Source organism: Denticeps clupeoides, unplaced genomic scaffold (assembly GCF_900700375.1).
Source record: "Denticeps clupeoides unplaced genomic scaffold, fDenClu1.1, whole genome shotgun sequence".
NCBI lineage: Eukaryota > Metazoa > Chordata > Actinopteri > Clupeiformes > Denticipitidae > Denticeps > Denticeps clupeoides.
In genome coordinates, this window is record NW_021629726.1 from 37450 (window position 1) to 57500 (window position 20051).

General features: G+C 50.0%; 1 protein-coding gene across 1 annotated transcript in view; it reads right to left on the minus strand.

Annotated features, from left to right (window-relative positions):
* The window catches only part of LOC114772839 (sorting nexin-29-like), a 42733-nt gene that overhangs the window by 19073 nt on the left and 3609 nt on the right, over positions 1-20051 (minus strand). The window contains exons 5-16 of the mRNA XM_028965555.1: positions 17703-17883; positions 17541-17611; positions 17261-17467; positions 16357-16663; positions 16141-16259; positions 15979-16063; positions 15814-15896; positions 14990-15053; positions 14782-14910; positions 11497-11582; positions 3852-3958; positions 51-167 (exon numbers count right to left, since the gene is read on the minus strand). Coding sequence (XP_028821388.1) covers positions 51-167; positions 3852-3958; positions 11497-11582; positions 14782-14910; positions 14990-15053; positions 15814-15896; positions 15979-16063; positions 16141-16259; positions 16357-16663; positions 17261-17467; positions 17541-17611; positions 17703-17883 — 1556 coding nt within the window. The remainder of the gene's footprint in view (positions 1-50; positions 168-3851; positions 3959-11496; positions 11583-14781; positions 14911-14989; positions 15054-15813; positions 15897-15978; positions 16064-16140; positions 16260-16356; positions 16664-17260; positions 17468-17540; positions 17612-17702; positions 17884-20051) is intronic.

Genomic DNA, 20051 nt, shown 5'->3' on the forward strand with positions numbered 1-20051 from the left:
GAGTGAGTGAGTGTGTGTGTGTGTGTGTGTGTGTGTGTGTGTGGACTCACAGGTCCACGCAGGTCGATGAGCTCCTGTCTCATCTGGTTGATCAGATGATCTTTGGCCAGCAGTGATCGGAACAACCTCTCATTAAACTCGATCAGTTCACCGTGCATTTCAGCCACCTACACACACACACACACACACAGCACAAAATCACATACAGTTCCTCTCAATGGGCTTTAACAGACCCTGCAGTTGACACCCCCACACTTGACCCCTTCACCATATGAAACTTTTTTAACTCATGTGTAAGTAATGAAATTCTACATTGTATGTGTGTATTTGTGTACATGTGTGTAATTTACATATTTATTTTGATGTATTTTGTTGCTTTTGTGCAGATTTAATTCAGCCTGAACGGGACATTTATAATAATATTAAACCGGGGCTGATGTGATTTCGATGTTCATTTCCAGCAGAGTTCTGCACAGATGCTTCCATCTTTAGGAAGCCGGTGGTTCTCCAGGAGAGCCAGGGCGGACAGGCCAGCTCCCTCCCGCCAACCAACCTGCGAGGTCCGCATTTGGAACCCGGCTGAGGAGAGGCCCGTGTTTGAAGCCCCATCCAGCAGGTCCTCGCCGCTGCGGCGCGTTTGACATTTTGAGGGGGGGGGGGGGGGGGGACTGCTGCCAGACTGGCATCAGCCGCGATGAAGCTAAACGGCGGAGACGCGGCGACGGGCCGCCGTCAGCACCGAGCGCGCTTCATCTGCGTATGGAGATAAAGTGTCAGTCTGGGTTTGGGAGCGAGCGCTCAGCCTGACAGGAGAATTACGCCGCGGCTCCGCTCGTCCAGAAGGGACTTTTGGGAAGACGGGGGCAGTAATAGTTGTTCTGCCCCACGCCCACTGTCCACGTGCAACCTCGACGCGAGAACTTCATCGTCATAGGAGCAAAGTTCTAATGTGGGTGGTAGTAGCCTAGTGGGTAACACACTCGTCTATGAACCAGAAGACCCGGGTTCGAATCCCACTTACTACCATTGTGTCCCTGAGCAAGACACTTAACCCTAAATTGCTCCAGGGGGGGACTGTCCCTGTAACTACTGATTGTAAGTCGCTCTGGATAAGGGCGTCTGATAAATGCTGTAAATGTAAATGTAATGCCATGCTGGACACCACGTGCAAATCTGTTTAATTCGAGCCGAGACCTCCACGTCCCAGGCCGCTTCGGGGTAACGGGGGAATGTGGATGTGCTGAAATGAGAAAATCGATGACATGCTACTGTGGGATTCCTGTTCTGAAGAAGAATCGTAGCTGACCGACTAACGGTAGGGAGAGCGTTAATTTCATAATTCACATCATCACGGCATACCTGAATGGGTCTGGAGAAGGTGGACGTCTATCTGCTCTGATCAGACCATTACACTTGGATCTATTTCTGCAGTGGTGCTCATTGTGAGGGAGTTTAGATGGTGACCTTGTGTAAGACCCTCAGGGAATCTGACAAATGAAGCCTTGAGATGCAGGGTGGGCTAAAGATGCAGCTATCCTGCTGTGGAACGAGCTTAAGATGCGCACACACACACACACACACACTCCCACACACACCCACACACACCCACACTCTCCCTCTCTCGCCACATCATTTTGTAATCTCTGACTGAAGAGAAATGTATTTATTAATTATTAAAAATAGCATTTATTACACTTCTGTACTCTGGACTAGAGTCACTCTAAGCTGATCTGAAATCAGTGACATCATCATCCTCGTCCTGCACCCCAATCCCACAATTCACTAAAAGACCAGGAACTTCTACTCCTGCCCCATAGAGAGCATCCTGACGGGAAACATCTCAGCCTGGTTCGGGAACAGCACCATGCAGGACGGGCGAGGCCTACAGAGGATGGTTCCATCAGCTGAACGCATCATCGGTACCAAGCTCCCTGACCTTCAATCAACCTACAGCAAGCGGTGCTGGACCAGGACCAGGAAGATCGTGAAGGACCTCACCCACCCCAACAACGGGCTGTTCTCTCTGCTGCGAAGTCCAACACAGAGAGCATGAGGAGGAGCTTCTTCCCGCAGGTCATACGAACTTCTCAACCACAACACTACATAGGACAGAACACTAATACTGATACAATCCTGCACTTTCAAACAACTTCTGGACTCAATCCGCACAGATTTTTACTTTACTTTCACTTGACACATTTGCACACCTTCACCCTGCCTGTTACACATATTCTATGTTTTACGTTAAAGACATAAAAGTCTGTTGGAAAATGTATATAAGTTATCATGCAATTACCTTTTATTTCCTTTTTGACATTTATATCTCACATGTATTAAACTGTATTATTCTTTTTAATATGCGCACTATATTTAATCATTAGTCTCTTGGATGAGAAACTGGTGGGCTAAAGGTTGTTTGCAGAACAGAATGACCGCGACTTGATAAGAGGAGGCCTGCAGCCGCAGCGAAGCAAGAAAACAAGAAGACCTTGCGATGGAGCGTCTACCAAGAGACAACCCTGCATGCAAATTATAAGCTTATATGGTGTGATCCTGTGATGAATGTACCGCCCTTTATTATATAAAAAGAGAGGAAGCGGAAGAGACGGCAGAGCTTTTGGAGGCACGATCGTCTCTGATCGCTCTCCTTGCAAGTAAAAAGAGCTCAACTGCTTCGTGTCATATCTCTCTGGTTTATAAGTGTTGGATAAGACGGATAACTCTGTTCAGTCGCTAAAAGCATTTCACTGCATATCATACCGTGTACGACTGTGTATGTGACAAATAACATTTGAACTTGAATGAGACCATCTTGACACCTTGACACCTTATCAGCACCACACTGGACACGTGGACAGCAGTCCCCCAGTCCCCAGTCCCGGATCCATATAGAGCCATGCAGACCCTGAGCAGAAACCCAGTAAAAACAGGTCTACATGGCTCATCTGAAAGTAGCACCTGCCCTATTCAGTCCGAGAAGGCTTTTCACGTGGGCTGTCCCCGGCGGTGGACATTACCAGACCCCATTATCAGCCTTGTTCCTGTCCTGGTTCTCAGCGGAGCTGCTGAAGGCTGCGTGCCTCTCAGAAGCCAGCGCCAGCGGGCCAATGAGGAGTAAAGCAATGGAGGTTAATGGGCCATGATGGAGGGAGGGAGAGGGGGAAGAGGGGCTCAAGTAGAAAAGCAGAATGTTCGGGGGAAAATAAAGAAGTTCAGAACGCACACAGATTCATACAACACGTTACAACCCACTTTCCCATGTAGGCCAGCTACCCGGAAATAGGGCCGATCCTGCAGAGACCCTCATGCATCTGTGGATGAGCGGGGGACCACGCCCCACCATCTGATCCAGTGGCAGTTCACCACGTACTCCGGACTTGTGTGGTGGTAGTAGCCTAGTGGGTAACACACTCACCTGTGAACCAGAAGACCCGGGTTCAAATCCCACTTACTACCATTGTGTCCCTGAGCAAGACACTTAACCTTAAGTTGCTCCAGGGGGGGACTGTCCCTGTAACTACTGAGTTGTAAGTCGCTCTGGATAAGGGCGTCTGGTAAATGCTGTAAATGTTGTGTGATATGGATTTGATAAATCCGGTTACACATCAGCGGAGGAATTTGCACCAACAGACCAACGGTGAGCGACAGCTGAGCAAATGAACGCATGAATAAATAAAACGCGCTGGAAAATACATAAAACATCAATACATGAATAAGTTACGAGATCCTTCTCACCAACATAAGCAGAATTACGACTCATTAAAGAAATATCAACACAATCATGAATTATTGACACGGGGTCACCTCCCACACACAAAGCTGAAGGTACGGGGAGACCAGGGGAGACCCACCTCGATCAGCTTGCGCTCGTAGCTGGCGGCCAGCTCCTCCACGTCCTCCGCGGCCTTGTGCTGCGGCCCGGCGGCGGCGGCGTCGCAGTCCTGCGTCAGGGGAAGAGCTGCGGCGAGAGAAAGGAGAGCATCTGAGCCCCGCGAGATCCACCCAACTCTGAAAACCACCAGGTCCGACCCCAGATCATCCGCTCACAGTGAACCAGGCGAGCCGGCGCACCAGGACCCTTTTAGTACCAATCCAGAACCTGAAGTCCTTTATCTTCTAAATATTACACTGGACGCCCAGCGAAGAGCAGCACAGAGCAGCAGCGTTACCATCAAACCTGCACACAACCAGACTCTATACAACCAGACTCTACACACACACTCACGCAAACTCACATACATACACGCACACACTCACACACACACACGCACGCACACACACACACATACATACATACACGCATACACTCACACACACACACGCACACTCACGCACGCACGTACACACACACACACACTCACGTACATACACGCATACACTCACACACACACATACACACTCACGCACGCACGTACACACACACACACACACACACACACACACGTACATACACGCATACACTCACACACACACACACACGCACGCACACACACGCATACACTCACACACACACTCACGCACACACGCATACATACACGCATACACTCACCCACACACACACTCACGCACACACACGCATACACTCACAACACACACACATACAGACTCACGCACGCACACACACGCACACACACACACGCATACACTCACACACACACACACACTCACGCACGCACACACACACACATACATGCATACACTCACACACACACACACACTCACGCAAACTCACATACATACACGCATACACTCACACACACATACACGCATACACTCACACACACACACACACACACTCACATACATACATGCATACACTCACACACACACACACTCACATACACACAGGCATACACTCACACACACACACACACACGCACGCACACTCACATACATACATACACGCATACACTCACACACATACACACACTCACACCACACACACGCATACACTCACACACATACACACACTCACATACACACACGCATACACTCACCACACACACACACACACGCACACACCCCTTTAGACCCAGAGTTGGGGGGACTGATCATTTTCTACGATGGAAATATTTCCACTTCGGTCACAGGGAGGAAATTCATTTCCACGGCGCCTGAGACGTCAGTCAGCATCACGCGCATCATAAATACTCCACACAGGACGATAATAAGAATAAAACACACTAAAACGTTAAAATGAGGTGACAGGCAGGGATGAGCGCAATAGAAAAAGACAGCTGTGCCGTCCCCTCAAATGACAGCACGCAGCGCACTAAACCCCGCCTCACCGCGGATCATAAAGGACACGACACTTAAAGACGAGTCGTGCTGGTGGACACTGAACTTGTCCAGGTATGAATCATAAATCACACGAGATCATGCAGCCACAGAGTTCGGCCAATAGGAACAGTTTTATTGGTAGATTGACGTGTCCTCCGTCTACTGATATGCGGGGACACCACAGAGACACACCAACGTTTATTTCTTCCTGGAGGTCACCTGGAGGTGTTGGTGGAGAGATCTTCTCATCATTTCAGGGGGTTATCGGTTTGGTCTTTATCTGTGGGGAGTATAAAGAGTCTTTAATTTCTATACTGCGCGCCCGTTTAAATCTTTTTTTATTCATTTTTCACTGCTTGGCTAGAAATGGACCCAGGTTGTTACCTTGTTCAAAGTCTTCATGCTAAACATGGACTTTTTCTATTGATCGTTTCATTTGGATCTAGTTTATTCTACATTTCCTGTTCCTGGGACATTCAGTCATTTTCTTCTAATTCATCCCGGCTTCCCAGAGAACAGATGCTGGAATTTCGCTCGGAACATCTTCGTCTTTAAGGAACGACGTGTTGAATCTCCAGTTTTTCCTCGACTTTACGTGGAAGGACGCACGACCGCTGGCAGCTCCGGGGTGGATCTCGGCGTCACTCATCAGTGAGCTGCGGACAAGGACATAATCCAGACGGACGTGCAGGAAGAACGGTGAAAAGACGCTCGTTTAAAAGTTCTGTGTCACGCTGCCGGCCTGGAGATCGTGTTACCATCTCAGAGTCCAGGACGTCGGCCGGGTCTTCACCAGTCGGCTTCTTTTGGAGGAAAGTGGCTCGTTTTTAAGCTGCTGGAGCTGAACTTGGTCTTTTCTTCAAATCACCAGTCAGCGTATTCCTGAAGAGTCTCTACATTCTCCTCGCTGTCTTCACTATTCATTCAAAAGTCCGCCTGGTCTCCAACGTCCATTTTTAAAACCACACCAACATGTAACTCGAGGGAGAAACGGAAAAGCACAGCGATGTCTAAATAAATCATCATCATCATCATCCTGAGGATCCCACATCATTACAGAGAAATCAGACAGAAGCGGAGCGTCTGAAGGACAAAGTCCCTTTCCGTGAACCTTGACCCCGCAGATCAGCCACAACATTAAAGCCCCGGTGGTCCCCTCTTCCGACCGGAGGAGGAGGATCAGCACCAGAGTAAACCGCACGGTGACGGAGCAACGAATCAGAACGAAGAACGTAACCTGGACTAGAGGATGGAACACAGGCTCCTTTTTGGAACGTTTGCTTTGATGGACATCTGGAATGGAGCAGGCCAATCCCAGATCCCATCCAAACCGGTGCTAAATCCACCACTACGGGTTAACCGTACACCTTTTATTCCGCGAACATGATCTTTAATGATTTTTTTTAATCATGCGAAGACCTCAATGATCGCCGCCAATCAATAAGTCACATGCACGAACACCATTAAAGGTCATATTCCGCTCTTTATCTATTTATGGAGATCTTCTTTGACCTTACACAAGTGAAAAGCCCTGGACTCAGCGATTCGCTGCTAGAGAAACGGAGATCTCCAAAATCTTCAGAATGTTCCTTCAACATCAGGAAGCACCCGGAATCTCCAAGCCTCGGCATTCCTGATCAATAACCGCATTGCTAACTTGTGTGATGATGGCAGGACTGACGTCTGCTGGGAAGCAGCATGGAAACATCTCACTATATTACAGCAGAGCATCACTTTTCATTCCCGCTTTCAAAGAAAAGAGCAAATCCATCCGTAAACAGCTCATATTCACTCGGCCCGTCCCACTCAAACAGCACGAGGCTTTTCCGCGGAAGAAGTCAAATATTCCCGACATAAAGACATCAGACCGCTGCGCTCCACACTGCCTGCGCGGGAAAAACCAGATTAGTTTCACGGCGCGAGAGGAGAGAAGAAAAAGAGGAGGAAGTGGAAAAGGCCAGCGGGAAGAAGAGAGGGAGGGAGGGAGGGACATAATTAATATCTTGGCCGGGTGCACGTATAATCAGGCGAGGGTGGCCCATTTCCTGCCTGTTTGTAAATGCAGATTTGCCCACTGGTCCTGCAGCTGCTGACCGGGGGACTCCGCGGCTGATGGACGTCTGTTCATGTCTGCGACCTCCTCGGTCTCTGGAGAGATGAGTGTCTTTTGGTGGAGTGTGTGTGTGTGTGTGTGTGTGTGTGGGTCAGAAAAACTCGTTTTTTTTTGTGTTATGATCAAAGCAGAAGCTCTGACCTAAAAACGTCTCAGAACACAGGCGCCCATTAATATGGATTTCAGATCATGAAAACACAAACAAGCTTCAGTAAATCCCAGTTCGCCGCTGACCTTCACATGAGGCCTTTCTCCACCTCACATCACCACGTCTTGTGGACCATCTCAAACCCGCCTCCATTCAAATCTACCATCAACACGCAACCGTTACCAGCAAACCACGAGAATGTAGGGCTTCCTTCATTTTCTGGAGCTCCATCTCATCTCCAGGCTCATGAAGGGTCTACACGGACATTAAGAATTCATGCTTCCATCTGCTGAAGAAGACATGGCCCCACCAGCCTGTCATCTGATTAGAACGGGCTTTCAGAAGATAAGAGCTTCATGAGCGACATGAAACTGAGACATAAGAGGGACGGGGCCAACAGAACATTCCATCTGCAAGGTAATTCCGACATTTCCCAGCGTGGAGGAGCGGATGAGAGAATGAGCTCGAACAAGACACTCCGAGAAGGAGACGGACAGGGAGGCAATTTCAGCCATTTTATCACGTTCCTTTGTAAGAATGTCCTTTTTACATTGCCAGGATTGTATAATTGGATTGGCCCAGACTCTCATGAAATTACACGTATTTATTCTATATCAAGATCCTCATAATAGAAGAAAATAGAATTCTCTAAATAAATTAAAAAACACTGAACACAGAATACACAGAAAAAAAAAAAAAAAGTCCATGTGCTGGGTGTGGATTTGGTCAAATGTCCTGGGTTCCACCAGCATCAACGGCCAGGACCTACACAGCATCTCACTTCTGAAATATGATGAAGCATCACCACCTCAAGCTTTCCAGCCAAACCATCCGTCACCCAAGATCTCAATTTCCCCAGAGCTGCCACCCGACCTGCAGGAACGCCCTCCGGCCACCGTCCCACGGCGGCCACCGCGGGTCGGGGGAACTTCATTAAAGGTTGGGGGTAATTAATGCTTCATTTCTCCACTTAACCAGCCTCCCCGAGAGGACGTGGGCCACCGCCTCCCCACGCCGGGCCGTGGAGAGGTCTGCAAGCGCGGACCACATACGGTCAAAAATACCGTATTATGATATGAATCAATTAATTAAACAATTATACTGTTTAAACACAAAAACGAATGCTGTTAGTATAATTATTTTAATTATTATACATAATGACAGCTAAATAATCATGCTCATCATTAGAAAACACTAATATATATATATATATATATAAATAAAATATTTGTACACCAGTTTACAGACGTGGAATCTATTCGACTGATTCAAACGTTGCATCTCCAAACACACCAACACACTTAAAGCTGCATATCTGATTTAATCAGGTAGGCCCTTCATCAGGATTCCCATTAAAGCGCCATCGGGGATGAAGGAAGCATTCACAAAAACTTTACCATAATTACCCATTGTGACGAGGACTTCAATTAATGCTCATCTCCACATCAGCCTCTCAGGAGCTTCGGCTCGGGCCCCATTAGCATAATCCAGCCGGCGAAGGGCGCCGCGGCTCATTAAGAAGCGAGCGATTCAGCACACGGCGCAGGGAGACGCAGAACCGGCGGCCGATTAAACAGATTAAAGAGACGTTCCCACTGTCTCCACATTCTGCTGCGGAGAAACGCGAGAAAATGGCGGAAAAATAAAACTTGCTCCCCGAGACAAAATGACTTTTCTCTCGGACTTAACTTTCCCAAAAGACGGAACTCCGGGCCACCAGCAGAAAGGGTCAGAAGGTCGAGCAAGTCTCAATAAAATATGTATGGAACAGGATGAGCAGATTAATTAATAAAAGCCACAGGATGATAAAGGGACGGCTCGGCCATATGGAGCTTCCTGTTCCTATATTCTAGGTCAGGCCCACATCCACTCATCCACTGAGCCCCAGAATAAAGGACAGAAGATGGGACCGCCGTCTCGGCAACACCGCCATCTGTCCTGGGCAGCGTGGACACCACAAACTAGGCAAAGACAAATCTAATCGTCCTTACCGTTCCTTCATTAATTAAAGTCGTTTAACTCGACGTGCAGCACAACTCTTTCGTTTCGTATGAAAGAGCATGTTTTAAATTTCCAAGCCTGCCAGAACAAACCTCGAAATAAAACGTAACGCACTTCTTTATTTCTTTAATCTACAGCGGAGCGAAGGAGTTCAAACATTCCCGTCTGTCTGAGGAAGCTGATCTGAGAACTGGTGCCGGTGGAGCTCATCGCTCTAAACCGCCAAGGTTCTAATGAACATGAACGCAGCAATACGGTGAAAAAGAAGGAGTGAAAAGCTGGAGAGGGACAGGGGTCTCTCGTGGGGAACGTACTTGATCGAATGTCATTTTATCTGTAACTGCGCTGTACTGAAAATGGAAGATCTTCAAGGAGAACTTATTCTCAGCATTTGCTCAGGTCTTCATGAGAAAGACATTAAAGAGCAAAGCTTTTGTGGGCGGGACAAATGGTGGCGCTTGGGGCAGCGGTGGACCCGTAATCAGAAGGTTGTGGGTTCGAATCCCAACCCACCAAGGTGCCACTGAGGTCCCCTTAATGAAGGTCCCGTCTCCCCACACACACACACACACACACACACACACACACAATCACTTGACTTTGACTACGGTATGGCCAGGTCACGAACGGGATCTGCTGAGACCCGCCTCCTCCCATCATCCCAGCAGCCTCCTGCGTCGCCCTGCGGAGGTAGATTAAAATGTTCATTAACACCGCGCCCACAGGGGCCAGTTTCCGTCTGGCCCCGCCGGGACGAGGACGGCCGCACTCACACTGACCAGAGGAGGCTTTTTACGTCAAGTAAACACAATAAAAGCAAATTAGACACACGCCACCGCACACACACACACACACACGGTGTAAACCTGGCAAAAACAAGACGGTGCACGTCAACCATGCACAGGATCCTCAGCACAGGCCAGACAGGGGACAACAGGCCCGGCGTTCTGACCCGCTTACAGGAGGACATGTGACCGGCTTCCAGGAGATGAGACGGCTGGAGTTTGTCCTAAAGGCCGTGAGACGACTTGTTTGGGATTCACGATTTCATCTTAATTCTCTCGCTTCAGTCGTTCTCTGTGAATATGGACTAAACCATGAAAATTAAACTACTACATTACACTCAATCATAACCGATTAGCAGTGGGGTCGCTTGGGAGGCTTCTGAACTCTCCTGATTCCCAAAGGACTTAATCAGCTGAGGCGTCCTCTGGGACGGAGACCTCACACTGCAAACTGTCCCCCGCAGTCCTCTCGATCTCCGGCTGCTGCACGTCCTTGTGCCAACATCCCTGCATCTTCATACGAGCATCGAGCATAAGTGAATTTCAAAAGGAAGAAGCGATCTTTAAACGTGTCTCTCCAAACCGAACCGTCATTTATAAAATAAATAAAAGTCAGCAAAAAAAAACCCATTTATCCTCCGTGCATAATATATGCAGAGTTAGCGCATGCTGAATTCTGTGCCGCCTTGATATGGCATGTTGTGTGTGTGTTTGTGTGTGTGTTTGTGTGTGTGTACGTGTGTGTGTACGTGTGTGTGTACGTGTGTGTGTGTTTGCACCCTTTCTTCTTGCATGAATGGAGTGAAATCGGACAACCTGAGACGGTTTAAAGTGAAATCCATGATCGCGGGTTAAAATCAGCCGTTTCGTCTGGTCTGTCGCTGGTCACGTGGAGCCGGAGGGAACGTTCTGGAAAATCTCTCTCTCTCTCTCTCCCTCTCTGGTCACCTTTGATGGGCCAGACGTAGCCGCGTGCCCTCCAACCAGCAGCTAACAAACATGCCCGCCCCCACCAGCCCCAGCGGGAGAAACGTGCTGATCGGTCGGAGAGCAGCAGTGGCCGGCGGGCGGTGACACCGTGCCGGTCCCCTGTCCCCTGTCCAAAGAATTCGGAAGGAAAAAAGAAACATGATGCGCAAACGTCAGCGTGAAGCTGCCACTGGTCTTACCATCGTTGCCTTGGTTACCCTCCCTCTTCAGCATCTGCACCGCTCCAACATACTTTTTCAGCTGGACTTTCAGGACTTCATTTTCCCTGTAAAGGACACAAAATGCAATAAAGTACACAATTAAAATAAAAAAGTAAGAACGTCCCATCCATGTGGATCTATGAAAAGTGAAAGTGAAGTGATTGTCACATGTGATACACAGCAGCACAGCACACGGTGCACACAGTGAAATTTGTCCTCTGCATTTAACCATCACCCTGAGTGAGCAGTGGGCACCATGACAGGCGCCCGGGGACCAGTATGTGGGGACGGTGCTTCGCTCAGTGGCACCTCAATGGCACCTTGGCAGATCGGGATTCGAACCGGCAACCTTCTGATTACGGGGCCGCTTCCTTAACCGCTAGGCCACCACTGCCCCATAAACTAGATGGTAAACAGGGTAGAAGTAGCCTAGCGGGTAACACACTCGATTATGAACCAGAAGACCCAGGTTCAAACCCCACTTACTACCATTGTGTCCCTGAGCAGGACACTTAACCCTGAGTGTCTCCAGGGGGGGACTGTCCCTGTAACTACTGACTGTAAGTCGCTCTGGATAAATGCAGTAAATGTAAATGTGTACGATGTGTGTGTGAAGGGTAAAGTCCACGTGGTTCGCCGTAACTGAAATGATCCACTTGTGATGTGTGTTTGTGAGAGATGAGTGTGCGCGGCGCATGTTAATGTGCAGTGAGAGACAGCAGGACGCCCCCCAGCTGGCCTCGGGGTACAGCAGCCGGTTAAAATGTCAAGCACCCGCAACTGCAGCATTCCGTGACAACTCAAACTTCCCGACAGAAGCAAACATTCCGGCTTGACTCATTATCAGAAATGTAAATGTGGGGCTGATTTCAGTTCCCCGTCATTAAAGCGGAACGGATGAAGTTGCAGCTGTAACCTGCTGACTGATCTCAGTGGTCATTTTGTGACTAAAAGGCCACAAATCCTGAAAACGGAGCCCACTAACACAGTAACATGAGCTCAGACCAGGCGTGACGAATCTGTGTGTGTGTGTGTGTGTGTGTGTGTGTGTGTGTGTGTGTATATATGTATATGTGTGTGGGGGGGGGAGACCTGGTGAGCAACAGGCTGGACCAGCTGTCGGTCAGTGTGTCCATCCTGGCCGACCCTCCACCTCACCATCTGCTGCAGACCACCAGACACCGCGAAGGAGCCAAACCAATCAGGCACACACAGACACTCTCTTCACTGGGAGGCAGGCGTGTGTGTGTGTATACCTGCCCAGAGCCTGTACTTTGACTGTGTGTGTAGTGTGTGTGTGTGTGTGTGTGTGTATATACCTGCCCAGAGCCTGTACTTTGACTGTGTGTGTAGTGCGTGTGTAGTGTGTATGTAGTGTTTGTGTAGTGTGTGTATAGCTGCCCAGGGCCTGTACTTTGGCTGTGTGTGTAGTGTGTGTAGTGTGGTTTGTGTGGTGTGTGTAGTGTGTATGTAGTGTGTGTATAGCTGCCCAGGGCCTGTACTTTGGCTGTGTGTGTAGTGCGTGTGTAGGGTGTATGTAGTGTTTGTGTAGTGTGTATGTAGCTGCCCAGGGCCTGTACTTTGGCTGTGTGTGTAGTGTGTGTAGTGTGGTTTGTGTGGTGTGTGTAGTGTGTATGTAGTGTTTGTGTAGTGTGTGTATAGCTGCCCAGGGCCTGTACTTTGGCTGTGTGTGTAGTGTGTGTGTAGTGTGGTGTGTGTAGTGTGTGTAGTGTGTATAGTGTGTGTAGTGTGGTGTGTAGTGTGTAGTGTGTGTATACCTGCCCAGACCTGTACTTTGGCTGTGTGTGTAGTGTGTGTGTGTAGTGTGTAGTGTATACCTGCCCAGAGCCTGTACTTTGGATGTGTGTGTAGTGTGTGTGTGTAGTGTGTGTATACCTGCCCAGAGCCTGTACTTTGGCTGTGTGTGTAGTGTGTGTGTGTAGTGTGTGTGTAGTGTATACCTGCCCAGAGCCTGTACTTTGGCTGTGTGTGTAGTGTGTGTGTAGTGTGTGTATACCTGCCCAGAGCCTGTACTTTGGCTGTGTGTGTAGTGTGTAGTGTGTGTATACCTGCCCAGAGCCTGTACTTTGGCTGTGTGTGTAGTGTGTGTGTAGTGTGTGTATACCTGCCCAGAGCCTGTACATTGGCTGTGTGTGTAGTGTGTGTGTGTAGTGTGTGTATACCTGCCCAGAGCCTGTACTTTGGCTGTGTGTGTAGTGTGTGTGTAGTGTGTGTATACCTGCCCAGAGCCTGTACTTTGGCTGTGTGTGTAGTGTGTGTGTAGTGTGTGTATACCTGCCCAGAGCCTGTACTTTAGCTGTGTGTGTAGTGTGTGGTGTGTGTAGTGTGTGGTGTGTGTAGTGTGTGTGTAGTGTGTGTATACCTGCCCAGAGCCTGTACTTTAGCTGTGTGTGTAGTGTGTGTGTAGTGTGTGTATACCTGCCCAGAGCCTGTACTTTGGCTGTGTGTGTAGTGTGTGGTGTGTGTAGTGTGTAGTGTGTGTATACCTGCCCAGAGCCTGTACTTTGGCTGTGTGTGTAGTGTGTGGTGTGTGTAGTGTGTATGTAGTGTGTGTATACCTGCCCAGAGCCTGTACTTTGGCTGTTTGTGTAGTGTGTGGTGTGTGTAGTGTGTAGTGTGTGTATACCTGCCCAGAGCCTGTACTTTGGCTCTGTGTGTAGTGTGTGTGGTGTGTGTAGTGTGTAGTGTGTGTATACCTGCCCAGAGCCTGTACTTTGGCTGTGTGTGTAGTGTGTGTGTGTAGTGTATGTAGTGTGTGTATACCTGCCCAGAGCCTGTACTTTGGCTGTGTGTGTAGTGTGTGGTGTGTGTAGTGTGTAGTGTGTGTATACCTGCCCAGAGCCTGTACTTTGGCTGTGTGTGTAGTGTGTGGTGTGTGTAGTGTGTAGTGTGTGTATACCTGCCCAGAGCCTGTACTTTGGCTGTGTGTGTAGTGTGTGTGTAGTGTGTGTATACCTGCCCAGAGCCTGTACTTTGGCTGTGTGTGTAGTGTGTGTGTGTAGTGTGTGTATACCTGCCCAGAGCCTGTACTTTGGCTGTGTGTGGTGTGTGTAGTGTGTGTGGTGTGTGTAGTGTGTGGTGTGTGTGTAGTGTGTGTGTATAGTGTGTGTATACCTGCCCAGAGCCTGTACTTTAGCTGTGTGTGTAGTGTGTGTGTGTGTAGTGTGTGTATACCTGCCCAGAGCCTGTACTTTAGCTGTGTGTGTAGTGTGTGTGTATAGTGTGTGTGTAGTGTGTGTATACCTGCCCAGAGCCTGTACTTTAGCTGTGTGTCTCTCCTCCAGCTCGGATAGTCGTGTCTTCACACAGTCCAGCTCCTGCCTGAGCAGCGCTGAGTGCTGCATCTCTCCATCGAGGAGACTCCGCAACGACCTGCAGAGCAAAGACAGGCGCTCAGACTCCTTTATTTACTCGATTAATTACACTGAATTACTACGTCAGCGGCGCTCACGTGTTCTGCTCGCTCAGCTCATCTTTCCGGTTCATCATGGCTACTATGGCTTGCCGTAGCTCAGCTGCAGGGACGACACAGACAACGTTTTAGTTCTGTCCCGTATAAAGTCAACTTAATTACTAATAATAAAGCAAAACGCCTGCTCATTATCTTCTCAAGTCATTAAAGAAGCAGCCCCGTAATCAGAAGGTTGTGGGTTCGAGTCCCACTGAGGTCCCGTCCCCACACACTGCTCCCCAGGTGCCTGTCATGGTCCCCACTGCTCACCAAGGGTGATGGTTAAATGCAGAGGACTAGTTTCACCGTGTCACCGTGTGCTGTGCTGCAGTGTCTCACAATGACAATCACGTCACTGTCACTTTACTTTTCTTTCACCCACTGGGATAAAACTACATTTGATGAATGCGTAACGTCTCATGTACTACCAACATCAGGCCAACGGCGCCACCTGCAGGATAAAGACGGAACTCCGGCCTTCAAAATTAAAAACGAGGCCGCGGAGTGTCAGAGAGAGACAGGACTGCCGAGGACAGGGACAGGGACCCGGGTACTGCGCTTTGCGATGTTGCCAATACAATAATCGTGTATATTTACTCTATATTCACTTGTGAAGGATGGTAACACACTGTGACTGTGAACCAGAAGACCCAGGTTCAAACCCCACTTACTACCATGGTGTCCCTGAGCAGGACACTTAACCCTGAGTGTCTCCAGGGGGGGACTGTCCCTGTAACTACTGACTGGATAAGGCCGTCTGGTAAATGCTGTAAATGTGTGAACTGGTCTGTACAGCCGCACGCATGCAGTATTTCAGCGCTCACCGACGGTCATGGCGTCGGGGTGTCCAGTAGGGGGCAGCGCGCTGCTGGCGGCTCCCGGCTGCACAGGAGGGCTGGAGCAGAAGCTGGAGGGGACGCATGGAGATGACGTGTGTGCATGAGTTCTGCGTTATTATCGGGACACGTCACCGGCGGGGTCACCCTCACCTGACCGGCGGTGGGCTGGTGGTCTTCCCAGACTCACCCGGCGCCCGGGCGTGGCCGGCTCCTGTCCCGGTGTCCTCCGAGCTGCCTGGGAACGAGACGGACGAAGGCTCAAACTTCACTTGGCGTGTTCTGTACGGTTGTTTAAGTCATGGCGCCTCTGACCTGTGGGAGAGTCGGCATCAGCTGGACCCACAGGAACCAGGAGGTCCGGTCCATCGTCCTGCATGATGACCTGCCTGGGGCTCCACGTAGAAACGCTGGGTAGACTTCCAGCTGCCATGCTGCACGACACACACACACACACACACACACACACACACTCAACATGCGGGTAAGAAGGCCTTGGTCCTGTCCTGGACAGTGAGTGGAGATACTCACGTCTCAGAACTGCCGGGCTCGGCCCGGGACTCTGCTCGGTTCCTGGAATAGACATCCCGGTCCTCTTCGTCCTCGTCCTCTTCATTTTCCAGGCTGTCCCCGTTCTGGGAAGGCGTGCCATGTTCAAATGGTCCATTCTGACTGGGCATCAGCGCCGGGGAACCTGACTGCTCGGTTGTGATGCTCTTCCTCAGGTCCTCAAATGGCTCCTCCTCATCCTCGGCAGCCCCACCGTCCAGGTCGTCATCAAAGGAGATGATGTTGGTGATTATTTTCTTCCGTCTCCGCTCCTTCCTCAGGCCTGAGTCTGGAGGACAGATGCACAGTGGTGACATTTCACTTGAAAGATTTTGTCACAACACAATCGTACAACAATTCACCGAAATTGAGGTCCTGCCCACAAACCAAAAAAATCTATAAACCCGAATCTGTAGAAGAGCGTAAAACGAGTGTAACGTCATGATGGACACGTAATGTAGACCATGACACTGGACTACATCCTGGACTTCTCCAACCCTACAACTGTAGGACTTTATTATTATATTGTACAAATCACCACCAGCCCGACTCACTCGACCCTGGAAGGGGCTCCCTCTCTCTATCACTCCTTCCCAACGTTCCTTCCTTTCTTTTTTCTCTCTTCTAGAGTTCTTTTCTGTGGAGCTTTTCCTTGTGTGTCAGGTGTGTTGGGGCGTCACCTGTAGGGCCTGTCAGGCCATTGAGACGTACTGTGTGTGATTATGGGCTTATAATGCTATAATTGTAATAAATAAATCTTGTTGTTGTGTAAAGAGCGCGGTAGAGTACCGGCGTGAAGCGTAGCGTCGCGTACCGCAGCGTCAGGACCCCGAATTCTGATTAAATCTACGTGTGCGGGGAAAGCGTGTGGCGGTGGCGCGGACACCTGCAGAGCTGCTTCGCGGCATCACCGGCAGCGGGTCGGAGGCGGAGTCGGGGCGCGTCGCCGTGCCGATCTCGCGCAGCAGCGTGCTGACGCCCTGCGCCGACTCCTTCAGGAGGACGGAGACGCCGGAGACGCCGGAGACGGCGCGGCTCTGGCCGTTCAGCTCCTCCTTGTCGATGGTGATGGAGAACAGGATGGAGTTCAGGCCTGCAGTGCGAGGAGTCAGCAGCGTTGTTCTCCACACCCCTGACGGTTGGTGGTGCGTTGTGGACGTGCTCACCTGCGGCCATGGTGGGCAGCATGCTGGCCCTCTCTTGGTCCAGGACGAAGGCCCAGTCTTCGTAGGACGCGCTGCACACAGACAGGAAGGGAGGGAGAGTTGGGAGAGTTGGGCGCGTGCGGGCGAGGCGGCGGGCGGGGCGGCGGGCGGGGCGGGCGGTACCTGAGTCGGGCGCGGTCGGCCAGCAGCGCGTGCAGGTAGCGCTCCAGCGAGTGCTCGTTCAGGGCGCAGCGGAGCCACGCCCGGCCTCGGCCCGGCTCGGACCAGACGTTGCGCAGCCCGTAGAAGCGCTGCAGCTCGTGGCGGCTCAGGTGCTCCTTCACGTGCGCCCAGAAGGTGGCGTCTGCACAGCGTAACACGGACAACGTCACAGCGCCGTTTAATGGCCGAGAAGAAGTCATGTCAACGTATGATCAGGTTTTTGAATCGATCTATTTGATGAATATTAATGAAACGAAAATAAATAACTGATGAAGTGAATCCTCTGGGGTTGGTGCTGACTGAGAGGACCAGTCTCAGTTTCTAGATCATTATGGTAATTCTGAAGCCAGATGTGGTGAAACACCTGCTCAGGAGGAACGAGGACGAGCGCCACGCCCGCAGCTGCTGCTGCTGCAGCTCAGAAAAGCACGAAAACCGCAGCCTCGAACCCCCGAAAAAGCCGCTTCTCCATTTGGTCTCTTCAGACACAGTTTCTTGCACAACAGCTCAGTGTCACACAGCAGCTGGCTGTCCTGAGAGAGTGTGTCAATTTATCAGCAAAGGGAGCGCCACTACTGTACACAACTGTACACTACTGTACACGATTGTACGCGACCGTACGCGACTGAAGACTACTGTACACGACTGAACGCGACTGAAGACTACTGTATACAACTGTACGCGACTGTACACGACTGAAGACTACTGTACACGACTGAAGACTACTGTACACGACTGAAGACTACTGTACGCGACTGTACGCGACTGAACGCGACCGAACGCGACCGAACGCGACTGTACGCGACCGAAGACTACTGTATACGACTGTACACGACTGAAGACTACTGTACACGACTGTACGCGACTGAAGACTACTGTACACGACTGAACACGACTGTACACGACTGAAGACTACTGTACACGACTGAACGCGACTGTACGCGACCGTACGCGACCGAAGACTACTGTATACAACTGTACGCGACTGTACACGACTGAACGCGACTGTACGCGACCAAAGACTACTGTATACAACTGTACACGACTGAACGCGACTGAACGCGACCGAACGCGACTGAAGACTACTATACACGACTGAAGACTACTGTACACGACTGAAGACTACTGTACACGACTGAAGACTACTGTACACGACTGTACGCGACTGAAGACTACTGTACACGACTGTACGCGACTGAAGACTACTGTACACGACTGAACGCGACTGAAGACTACTGTACACGACTGTACAGGACTGTACATGACTGTACACGACTGAAGACTACTGTATACGACTGAAGACTACTGTATACAACTGTACGCGACCGTAGACTACTGTATACAACTGTACACGACTGAACGCGACTGAAGACTACTGTATACTTCTGAAGACTACTGTATACGACTGAAGACTACTGTATACAACTGTACACGACTGAACACGACTGAAGACTACTGTATACGACTGTACACGACTGTACACGACTGAAGACTACTGTATACGACTGAAGACTACTGTACACAACTGTACACGACCAAACGCGACTGTACGCGACCGAACACGACTGAAGACTACTGTACACGACTGAAGACTACTGTACACGACTGTACGCGACTGAAGACTACTGTACACGACTGAAGACTACTGTACACGGTTGAAGACTACTGTACACGACTGAACGCGACTGTACGCGACCGTACGCGACCGAAGACTACTGTATACAACTGTACACGACTGAACGCGACTGAAGACTACTATATACGACTGTACAGGACTGTACATGACTGTACACGACTGAAGACTACTGTATACGACTGAAGACTACTGTATACAACTGTACACGACTGAACACGACTGAAGACTACTATACACGACTGAAGACTACTGTACACGACTGAAGACTACTGTACACGACTGTACGCGACTGAAGACTACTGTACACGACTGAAGACTACTGTACACGGTTGAAGACTACTGTACACGACTGAACGCGACTGTACGCGACCGTACGCGACCGAAGACTACTGTATACAACTGTACACGACTGAACGCGACTGAAGACTACTATATACGACTGTACAGGACTGTACATGACTGTATACGACTGAAGACTACTGTATACAACTGTACACGACTGAACACGACTGAAGACTACTGTACACGACTGAAGACTACTGTACACGACTGAAGACTACTGTACACGACTGTACGCGACTGTACACGACTGTACGCGACTGAAGACTACTGTACACGACTGTACGCGACTGAAGACTACTGTACACGACTGTACGCGACTGAAGACTACTGTA